Genomic DNA, 12,337 nt, shown 5'->3' on the forward strand with positions numbered 1-12,337 from the left:
GTTTAGGTTGGATATTAGGAAAAGGTGTCTCACCCAGAAAACGGTTTGGCACTGGAACAGGCTCCCCAGGGAAGTTGTCACAGCACCAAGCCTGAGAGTTCAAAAGTGTTTGGACAACACTCTCAGGCACAGAGTGTGACTGTGGGGGATGATCCTGTGCAGGGCCAGGAGTTGGACTCCGTGATCCTTGTGTATCCTGTCCAATTCAACATATTCTATGACATGTTTTGTCCTGCAACTCCTTTTAATGGGACAGTGGGCTTAGGAATTACGTAGAAGCAGAGAAGGTAAAGTTTTAAGCTGCTGCAGAAAGATGTGCTAGAAGGAAGTTAACAGAGCCTTTAATGTAATGAGCCCCATTGCCAGGACTGTGATCTTGGTAGCTCACAAGCGCTGTTCTTACAGTTCAACTGTTTCTGCAAACATCTCACTCCATACAGCAGTCAAATTTCTCAACACTCACCTGCTGGCTGAAGCCTACAGCATAAGTCATGCAGTATACAACAGAGCTCACAAGCAACACATCTTACCAGCCTTTCCTTCTACATTCAAGCTTCCAGAACAAAAGGAAGAGGTGTACCTTATGACTCATGGACATATGCTTCCCGTACTGGAATGCCATGTCCTGGATCTCAGCGCTGTGCTTTGCTAGCTCCATGGCAGCCTGGCAGCTCTTTGCCAGCAAGGCACTGTGTGACAGGAAAACCTGCTCCTTCCACCTAGATATGCCAATATCATCTGTGAGGCAGTTCTCCTGAAAATGAAACAAAGGCTAACATGAAAACACCAAAACTGCACGTGTCAGCTCACAGAAGTGTGGCATGGGTGAATAACGTGTGGTAACAAAACATACAAAACTCTGGGTGCCAAGGTGCCAAATAAATTCTTTTAGGGGTGAATAGAGAAAAGTATCAGAATAAATACATTGGCAGCTTCAAACAAAAAAGAAATCCATTTTCTTCTCAAAAAGTACAATGCAAAATATCTGGAGCTGTCAGAACAGATTCAATATAAATATTTTTTTAATTACTGTATCATTACATTGAATATTAACAGCCAACTATAGTCCTCATGGAGGACTGGGGAGAAAAAAAACCCCACAACCCAAACTCAAAAACAACCCTAAAAAGCACCACCCACCCCCAGAGTACACCTGCACTTCAGCCCCTTCCCAGTTACCATGAACCAACAATCCCAAACAAACCTGAGAAGTCCCTATAATTTGTCCTTTGTAGTCAAGAAAAAAACTATAACAGGTATTGAAAATTCTTATAGACTGCACTGAAAAACTGAGGGCCTGTGAGAGAGTATTTGCAGCTCTTCTGCACTGATATTAAGGGTGATGAGCGACTGAAAGTGTTAAAAAATAAAAAAAGTTGCAATTTAGAAGTGTCGGGGATCAATTAACTTTCTCAGGAGCTGATAGAGGAATCTCACTTATGCCTCTACTGAACTTTACCACCTTGACTGTAAGGTCAGAGATGCTCAACCTGTCTCAAAATGTTTTGTATCCAAAGTATTTATTTAGATTATTTTCTGCAGTGTTTTAATTAACACAAATCAAATACTTTCTCCCAAAATCCAAATTCAGCTGCCATTCCTTTGACTCATAAGGTGTTAATATGCCACTAATTCACTCATGTCTTCACAGCTAGATGTTACTTTAATCTGTCTCATATACTGTCATGCCTTTAGATACTCTCTAAGGAGGGGGAAAAAAACCCCCAAAACATAAAAGATCACAGATGTTTTGCTTAGAAAAAATAAAAGCAGTAGTGAGAAGCTACAGAAAAAAAATTAAAGAACAAAAATGTTGAAAATTTTATAATTTCTCAATTCAGCTAAATCTGTAACATACACTAAGCCAAAAGATATTCTTTAAGAGTAATGTAAAAACCCCTCTCATACAACAAACCTTTTTCCTCAAAGTGATGTCAATTAAATTACTTAGAAATGAGCAAGAAGTAATACTGTGTGACCCTATAGTTTTCTAGCAAGGTATTATCTGTCATGAAATCAGTAACAAATGAAATAGAATCCATCCGTTCAGCTCTAATTTTCCTCCCTTATGGATATCACCCAGAAGTGCTGTGTTACAAGGGAGAGGATAATTTGAGACTAATGGAAAAAGTAGGAGAATTCTGCAATGCCAAGTAACACAGAGCTGTATCAAAATGCCTTTGCTTTCAGACATACTATTAAGTTATACAAGGAAAGTGAAGAACAGAGAAACCACATGTTTGCTATTATGCGTATGACAACTTACAAAGTCAAGCCTAAACTTTCCTGTGTTTCTTTATTTTTGTTTTAATATCTTAACTCAGCCCAGAGTATGTGCAAATTCCCATGACTGGCAAAATGTCAAAATGAGCATTTAATTCAGGTAGTTTCCCATATATCAAGTCTCTTTTTTTCCATTTAGATATAGGTCAATTTATTTTAAATTTAAAATCAGGAGCTGTTGGAAGACGAAACACAATCTTTTTCTTAACAACCAATCTGCTCAGTGAAGAAACAGTATTTACTAAAATTCACTGGATGATAGTGAAAATTGGCAGTGATTTTTATAATCATTTGTTTTACATCCAAATAAGAAAAAATACTCTAGAAAGGTATCCTGAAATAATTTTGAAGTTAACGAAATCTTTCAGAAGACCCATAAGTTGAAAATGATTGCTTTTTGGAGCCTTTGAGCAGCAAGAGAAATGCAGATATTATCCAATATCAACTGAAGGAACTGAAGAAGCTTAAATAGTCATAGCAATTCAACATATAGAAGAAAATTATTTCTATGATTTGCGACAAAAATATATTCCTAAACAAGTTTGAATTTCATTAACAGGATTGAAAATGATGGCAGAAAAAGTTACTGTCCACTACATGAACATTATGTAAAAGCTTCAAGCACCTAAAATGAGCATCTAACTTCAAAAAACCCACAAGAATTGAACACATATTTGAAGATTGAAATCTTGAAAACATAAGTATTGTAAATCTCTGGGCTACAGAAACTAGCCAGTTGTAGAAAGGCATTATGTCCATATGGATGTGCTTTAGCATATGAACTTGCATGCCAGAATATAGATTTTAATCACAGACCTTCTTATGACCACATATCTCTAAAGCTTCTGCTGCTTAAGACAGAGGCAGACACATCCTTTCTTCAGCAAAATTTTCCAACAATGCCATTTTTCTCAAGCTTAACTCTCATGTTATTCATAAAGTGTCTGCCAACCACACCACATTCTTACAAGGGTATGTAGGACAATATCTAAACACTATTTTACAAACGCCAAGGGAAAACCCAACCTAGTTCTATATTGCAAAGGCTGTAAAATCTGATATCATGACAGCTCTTACTACTTCTAGAGAAATTTTCACTGCTTTGTAAGCTTTATTTTGTTAGCAGTGGGTATAAAAGTGGACATTAGCTGGCCCAGAAGGCTCCTAAGATTTTCTTATAAAACCCTCTCAAAAGTCAAATGAATTCTAGTTGGAGTTGACAGTGCTCAGACATTTGATTAACTAATGCCTGTGAAGTGCCCTCATTCACAAACTCTGTGTGAATTCACAAACTCTGCACCCAAGAAATGGGTGCAGATCACAAGCACCCGTGACGCTGTCAGGGTGGCTGGTGATGGTGGATGAAGAGAGCTGAACCTCTCACCATCACTGGAAGAAAACAGGCAACTCCAGAGACAATTTGCATAATGAGAGCAAAGGGAAAACATCCAAATCCAGCTTTGTCCATCATCATTTCCAATGGGAAATGAACAGCTGAGGGTGCTCCCATTTTACTATTGGCAAGGTCAGTTACTGCTTTGTTAGAAATTGTCTAGTTGAGATTTTTTAAATTAAATTACTTCCATAATTTAAACTGTGTTTAAAATAATCACCTCAGGAAACAAAAAACTTTTAGAAAATGAAATTGCAGAACAAAATACGTGATCACAGCCGTCAGGAAGGGCAGCTCTTGGTGACAGTACCAAGGATCCCCACTACAAAAGCAACACTTAACAATAGCAGAGTTTGATTTATCTCACCAAAGAAGATTCTTATATGAGGCTCAGCCAAAAACATATTAAGGAAATATGAATGAAAAACATGTCTTAAAAGTGCACAAACCCATTTGCAAAACCCAGAAGAAGCAGAAGTCAGAGAATTTAAACTTCAGCTATAGTTTGCAACTGAGCCTTTTATTTATTTCCATACCATGGCAGCTCTTTCTTAACCATCTGCTGTTGTACAAAATGATCCAAATGTCTGGATCATTTATATCAAACATTAGTTCAGTTCTCAATGGGCAAATAATCCACAGACCAACACAGAAATAATTTTACATTGCATATCTGAAGTTTTAAATTAGGTAGTTCAAGAACTTCTATTTTGCATAAATAAAATCCAAGGCAACTATGAATCAGTCTACCAGCAGCAAGACCCTGTAAAACATTTCACACATGGTTCACATAAGCTTTCAGCAGATGCATTCATACTTGCTGAACATGACAGGGCATGTTTTATTGGTCTATTAATACCTGTCTTCACTGCTTTTGGGGAACAAGGGTGTCTGCAAATGAGTCAATAAAGCAAGCTACTGAGTACTTTTATCATGACACTGTAAAAAAAAAATACCCAGTTTTGAAAGAAAAGTTTGTAAACTTATCATAAAGATAAATATCTCTTCACATCTGTTATTTTTAATCTCTCTGGAAAAACATAGTATTTAAAATACAAAAGCAGTAAATAAATAACACTGGGCTTCTTTCTAGTTATGCTCTTTTTGCCCCAACACATTTTCCTATTCTTTTCACAGATACTCTTTACTCAAATTCTATATTTTATGCTTTTCTTTTGTCTTGCCACAAGAACATTTGTTTTTAAAAAGTGAAAACTCTGGCTCTGCTGCCCTGCTACAAGGTGGTTTACATGACCCAAAATATATTTGATTTACCTCCTATAGTAAAATTATAAACAAATCCCTTACTTATTATACAGACTCATAGCAGTCCAGCTGATGGACACGTGCAGTATTCCAAAACATGACTCCATAAAGTAGGGCCAGGAACCAAATATCAAAGACATACAGGCACAGCTCATCCTACAGCTGCCTGTAGCCCATCCTTTTCCATAAAACAAACTAATTTTCATTAAAAAACCCAACAGTGGTCTAAAATAAATATCTGTTAATTCACTGCTTGATAAATGAGTACTTGCTACTAATACCTTTATTTTTAAACATGTTTTACATATTAATTATGCACACTTTTCACAAAATTGCATCAAAAATTCCTAACAGCTCTTCTGGCCATCAGTGGAACATGTTGGGAATGGTCCTGTCTTACATAATAGCCCCACTTTGACACTATAATGAGCTTTGCTAATGCACATTTATCATCAGCTAGATATTCTGAAGACAAGAAAAAAATCACCAAAACCCAACCAAGTTATTTCCCCTCCAAGTCCCTCATGCTTTAAGACTACAAGAGCATTCTGGAAGGTTAAGCACAAGAGCCAACACACAGAAGTCCCTCTCTTCATTCTGCTGTTTGACCTTGAGCTTCCTTTTATCTCTTACCCCTGGCTCAGTGAATTGACAGGAATATTAAAGCACAGCCCCCCCCCCCCGCCCAGTATTTGTTAAATGATCTGGAATATTAAAACAGAGGGGGTTTATAAATATGACAGTATTCTCTGAGCTAACAAACTTTTTAGAAGCCTTCAGCCTCCTAAAAGTTGCAAACACAGACTCAGAGCAATGGTTTTTTTCTGTTAAAAACAGATAACCACGATCACAACTGAAAGCCAGATGAGACAATTTTCATCTTTGCACTCACTAAGGCAAAATTTTTACTCCCAAATTAGACCTAGGTTTAGGGGAGGCAAATGGAAAGACTGTCCTTCACTTGCAGAATTTTGGGCTGAGAGAGGATTTAGTACAGAAAACTGCAATAGTTACCATATCACCCCTTTCAGCTCCAGGTTACAGTCCAACATGTAAGATTAATATTGCTAATGCAATATCTGAAATTACAGCAGCTGTTTGTTACTTTGAACATGAGTGACAAGACTTAACCTTCAGGGCTGTGTCAAAGCCAACACTTCATAGTTTTGACTGTCACTTCAAATAATGATGAAAAGTTAAACATTAGCTTTTTCTTTCCTGGTTTCACACAGATCTAAGGACTTACCTATGCAGAAAAGATGAAGAATGATCAAACAGAATGTACTAAAATGGGACATCTGTAGGATTGCACGTGGCTGTGCAGAGGAAAAAAAAGTGGTAATGGAACTGTCAAATAATTATATCCATTATATGTATTCAGGAGTACATCAGGTCAGTCTTGTGAGGTCAAATGACTCTTTGACCTAACAAACGAAGAAGACTGAAGCTTTTTTTTTGTAAACACAAACTTAGGGTCTCAGAGAAGAAAGGTTAACTTTGCAGAGCTATTTTTGTGTTTTCTCTACTATTTAGGTAGACATTCAGCAAAGTTAAAAACAACTTGGTGCTAAGTCAGTTTATTTTATGGTACTAAAGAGGTTTAATACAACTGCATTAAGGACATTTAACGTATGAAATATAGTTTTCTTGCCTCAGGGAAAAAAAAAAAAACCCAAGGTGAGAACATATCCTTTTGCTTTTCCAAAAATTAAGACATTTCCAGCAATGAAAATGCCATTACTAGCATCTCTATGCCCTATTCCTAAAAAGAAAAATAAGTTTGACATTTGAGATTTAGATGTGGAGCAGATTAAAGCATTTGTCTTACCTCTGGGAAATGTAGTTCACAATTTTGTTGCAATCAAATTGCAGTTAGGGAAGGAGAGAAGATGCACAAAGGACACAAATAAGATAGACCAACAACTGAACAAGTCTATTTGCCAGTCTTTGCTAAAGAAATGATCAGGACATGAATGGGACACTGCCTTGGCAGAACAGTGCAAGGAAAGCAGCAGAGATATGTCTCAGCACAACATGGAACTAAATTTCTCAGAGAACTAGACAGAAAAAATTAAAGAAGATGCCACACATTGTAGGTCTCATCAGAAGCCACACACTACCCATTATAAAGGCTGAACTTCAGCTACTGTCATGTAAATGCCTCTATTACACCACCACACTAATTGTGTTTTGAGTTAACTGGGTTCCCCTTAGGAAGGGTACTGTGTACTTTCAACTCTCCTTAGACAGAAATAGTCACTGAAACAAAATAAGTCTTTGCTATTTGTAACTGGGCCAGGGCAGGGTAAATGTCATGTAGCTGCACTTAGTTTATCTCACACTTCCCCTTGCAATCCACACGTGTGGAGGGCTTCAGTAAGGCAACAGAAAATAGAAAAAGAATTACTAAGAAAGAAAAGATTAAGATCTTCTGCAGTGGCAGGAACCCAAATGAGCCTACAAGATTTCTCATTTACAGAGGGGCCATGGTTTCAATAAAATGCAGTTTCATTGCTGAGATGAACCTGTAGAGCTTTACCTCACAATGAAAAAGTAGAAAGTAGATGAGTGCTTTTTAAATATACCTGTAATCTACTTGTATTTAGAAACCTGCTGGAATACAGAAAACAACATTTCAACTATTGGCAAAAATCTCGAAGATGTCCTCAATTTTAACATATAACCCCGAGCACAGTCCTTGGGAGCAACACTGAGGGAGAGGTCAGTTTATGCACAGGTTAAATACAGCAGGAGCAGAAGCACTACCGAGTTCTCAGCGTTGCCCTCCTGCCACGCTTCCACCCAGGATCCACTCCTGAGAGGTGCCAGAGGACACTCCAGGCATGCCATCCTTTCCATGCATCCCGGGGAGCCATGGGCCACGGGCAGCTCCTCAGTGTGCCACTACTGCTGTCCTGCTGGGGCTCTCACTCAGCACTGTGATCATTCCCTTCCAAACTGGTTTCAGTCAAAATGACAGGGATACACCTTCGTAACAGCGAGGTTAGTTTTAGTGACATGAGAGACAGAGACAGAGAATGTCCAAGGGAGCAGCAGCCTCCAGAACACAGCACTGTTATCCAGTGGCACTCTCCACTTGCCCACTGTGGTTTGCTTGGTGCAGAAGCATCAGGGCAGGCAGGCATCTACTGTAGCGGCAGCCCACGAGAACAGCATTTCACCATGGTGTCAGCTTTGTTACATATGACAACACAGCAACAGCAAACCAGAGCTGCAGTTTGAGCACACAACACCTGCTGAACTGTGAGATTCAGGTCTCCAAGGCACGTGAGACAATGCCACTCGAAGTGAATCTATCTACCTCAGTGGATTCCAAGATCGATACTCACATATACACAGTGCTCATCTGTGACTCAAAACTTGCTATGATAAAACCTGTAGAGGTCATGGCAACTTTAAATCACTGATTTATGAAAAATACTGGTTTGTGCTCCAACACACAAGCCCACTTATAGAATGGCATCTAGAAGTTTCTGTAAATATTCTAGTAAAGATAAATAAAAATACCTACATCTAATTTGACCAATTTCCATTATTGTTCTTGCCAAACAATAACACAGAATATCTGCAATTGCCTTTGGCAAAATACAAGATTATTTGTTGTGAAATGCTGGCAGCTATTATCTTGGCCCATGCTGACTTCTGAAATACATGTACAGAGACTTCTGATGGAGAAGAACACAGTGCTATACTCCTAGCACTCCAGGACAAAACTCAGAAGAAAGGACATGTTATGAGTTCAGGAAGAAGCATTCTGTAAACCTCTTTGGGCTTGGAAACAACAGGCTTGACATTAAAATATTAATGATGTTGACAACATTATAACGAATACCTCCAACAGAACCTTGACTAGGAACCTCTGGAAGCATTTGGAAAGCCTGTAGCAAGATGTGTCTGGAGCTCCTGGTAATTACACATGATAGTATTTTATTAAGCACAAAAACAAAATAGTTCCTCCTTGAGCATTTCTAGAAACTTCTATCAGAGCTTCCAGGTGTCATAATGATGTTACTGCTGAAACCCACTAGGACTAACAACTCTTCTTCCCTCTCTCTGCCTTTAAACAGGTGAAAAAGTAATTGTATTTACAGTAGTCACACATTAATATCACCAAATGCCTTGGGCACATACATCTACTGAAATTCTTACCTCAGATGATTTTGAGTTTTCATAATATATCCCTTGAACTAAGTCACCAATAGCACTTGAAATGAGTTCCACAACCTGTAAAAGAAAAGGAGAAAAAGCTTTACATCTTTAATTATCACCAAACTGACTAACAAAGCTACTGCCAAATTTCCAGAGAGATAAACTATGCAGAAAGCTAATTGTGAAAGACTTCAGGATTTACTGAGATATATTCTGTGATATGTCTCTGCTAAAACCTCTACTACAGTAACTCTTCTATCAAAGTTTTAATACAAATGAAAAACAAGACTTGTTTTTCCTACAGTGTGAACTATAGAGTGTATTCTCACAAGGACGTTCACAGAACTAATAAATCCCAGTTCATGAATATGAGACAGTACCTCATCTGGGCTTTGTTTTGTTTTGTTTTTTTCCTGCCAAGTAAATACTTCACAATACCTCTCCTTGGGAGCTGTTAAAATTCTAATCTTCGTGGCTAATACAGAAAAGTCAGAATCCATAGAAAGGTAACCTTTCAGACGTGATCATTTGGTATTCGGGTGCCCTGGGAATGCACTGTGGATGTATTTAGTGCATGGCCTGAGGCTCAGCTGTACCACATACACTGAAAGTCTGCAACACGGGAATGTTTAAATCAGATTTATCAATCTGTATTATCTTCAGGGTTCAGACTTTTTATTTTATTCAAGCGAAGCCTAAAAATCTGAACTTGATCCAGAATGTAAAACAAGTAGTCCATGGTCTCCCTGGAACTACTGTAAAATTTGAAGTTGTGCACATGAACTGTCTTAATTGGAACAAAATACTCAGAGTTATTATAAAATTAAATGCAGGCATTTCAAATAAGCACACCTTAAGGCTACCTCTTTGGTTGCTCACAAAGTTTTAATTTCTTGAATGTTTAATTTCCTATGCATATGAGTCTGTATCTGATTCCTCTTTTTGCTTCCTAACATTCAATGTAGATTTTATTGAATTAAAAGATTTCATTTCAATTTTTATCATTCTTGTAACTGAAGACAAGAAGTCAAATGATAAAAGCCCTAACGGAAAGATATTCTAACATTTAGGCATGCTTTATTTGATAATAAAACCACATTTGTATGCTCGTTTTGAGTACTAGCAGAAAGGTTGTGTTTTCTTTTTTTCAAACACTGGTTCATATACATATTCATACACACACAGCAAGCGCTAACTTTAGAAATGGTGCTGATTAAAAGTCATGGTTTTTCTTGCAATGCATATGGGTTAATTTGCAAGACCTACAAAAACAGCCTGGAAAAAAAAAATCACATTGCCCTTTAGGAAACTAGACACCGAAGAAATATTGTAGCAATATGAGCTTTGAAGGAACTGAAAGGACAATGATCCTACAGTGTTACCAGATGTGTTGAGTTATTTAAGGGGGGAACAGAGAAAACGAGGGGTTCTTTTTTTTTTTTAAACAACAATCCTCACTACCTCCCCCCCGCCTTTTTTTTTTTTTTTTTTTAAAGGTATCAGATAAGCCTTATTCCCAAATCCAGGAGGACTGAGTATCGCCAATAGGTCTATGAAAGTCTGTAACTAAATGCCCAGGATCAGATTGTATTACAGTTTATACAAGCAACATCCCAAGATTCTTCTGATGGCTAGGACACATAATACAGATCAATCACTCACTCAAAAATGTTATGGTTTGTGAAATGGTCTGAGCTCAGAGACCTACACTGGTAATACGAAGAGGAATTTACAAAGACACAGAGTCCTACTCTAAATGTCAAAGTGATAGTATGAACTTTTAACAATGCAGCTGGCTCTGGATAACTAGACCTTTTCCTCTCTTGCCTGAAACTCTAGACTGAGCAGGACCCTGTTTTGGGGTTTCTTTTTTCCATCTCTCCTCCCTCTTTTTAGTGCAACTCTACTCTCAAAGGCAATTTTAACTGACTTAAAACAAGCTTGGTGAAACATTTGTGAACAATTGTACCTCTTCCTCTTCGAGGTTATAAAACATCTTAGGAGAATTACACATCAACTATTTAGAAGAATCCTTATTATATTAAATACCATTTAGTGACATATTGAGCACTATATGTTAGTAAGAATTTAGTATTAATATTACCCCCCCTTCTTTCCAAATATATATAATAAGAATACTTTCAAGGTAAATGTAAGGTTATACAGTTCACTACCAGGAATGAAATTCCAGTTTCAAGAGCACAGTGGGATGCTTGCATGAGGCTCTGTTACCTAACCAACCCTTAATCCGATCTATGAAAAGCATCTTCTGCTTAACATCAGTGGCCTGGGGTCCTGAGCACTGGGGAAAGAAATGAGAAATGAGGAAACCAGGCAATTTTCCTCTGCATCCCAAAACGACAGAGGAAGACAAATTATTACGGATTCAGTAGGATTCACGAAATGATACACTGTCTAGCTCTTATATAGCACTTCTCATCAGAAAATTTGAAAGCAATCAACATCTGTTAAATTTATTCCCTACTGTTTTATATAAGGGGAAAATGGCAACGGTGAACTGATTTTCCAGGAAATCATGCAGTATGCCAGCATAAGAGCAGAAAACAGTATCTGGGCTGTCTCCATTCTCATTGCTGCCTTTCTGCCTGACCAGTGCTGACATTTCTGAGATGCAAGTCTGAGGAAAGAGAAAGTTAGATGAAAAATGAAGTGCTCTCAACTGCTTCTCTTCTCATTTGACAGATGAGCTCCATTTTAAAAAGGTTCAGAGATGAGGAAAGAGAAGAAAGGATTAGTGAAAGGATTAGAAGAAAGCAAGCCACAATTAGTGCTTGAAAACAGCATCTCAAAAGAGACCAAAGGCAGCCTATTCATAACCTCTCTTCCCACTGTTTTCTACTCTTCAATATGTTTTTGACAAGTCTGGTCCCTCATACATACTTGGGATGAGCAGGAGCAACCACACATTTAGAGAAAACAAACTTCCACTCTATTTTTCATTTTCCATTCTGCATCAGCATCTTCCAAAGCGCTGTTTTCTGCTCCTCCAGTATCCCCACGAATGGGTAGGCCCTGGGGATGACCCATTACTTGCAGATGACAAATGCACATGCAAGTGATTTCACACACTTTAAACACGTTTTGCAATAGTTCTGCCAGTGTCTTTTTTTTTTTTTTTTTTTTTTTTTTTTTTTTTTTTTTTTTTTTTTTTTTTTCTTCTTTCCTGAGGAGGTATTAATTCAACACTTTTTGTAGGGATGTGAT

General features: G+C 37.7%; 1 protein-coding gene across 2 annotated transcripts in view; it reads right to left on the reverse strand.

The window, feature by feature from the left end:
* PDSS2 (decaprenyl diphosphate synthase subunit 2) overlaps nt 1-12,337 on the reverse strand; it is a 110,126-nt gene that overhangs the window by 16,337 nt on the left and 81,452 nt on the right. For both annotated transcript variants that reach the window (XM_063389743.1, XM_063389744.1), the window contains exons 4-5: nt 9,113-9,187; nt 581-754 (exon numbers count right to left, since the gene is read on the reverse strand). In XM_063389743.1, coding sequence (XP_063245813.1) covers nt 581-754; nt 9,113-9,187 — 249 coding nt within the window. The remainder of the gene's footprint in view (nt 1-580; nt 755-9,112; nt 9,188-12,337) is intronic.

This window comes from Prinia subflava, chromosome 2, assembly GCF_021018805.1.
Source record: "Prinia subflava isolate CZ2003 ecotype Zambia chromosome 2, Cam_Psub_1.2, whole genome shotgun sequence".
Classification (NCBI taxonomy): Eukaryota; Metazoa; Chordata; class Aves; order Passeriformes; family Cisticolidae; genus Prinia; species Prinia subflava.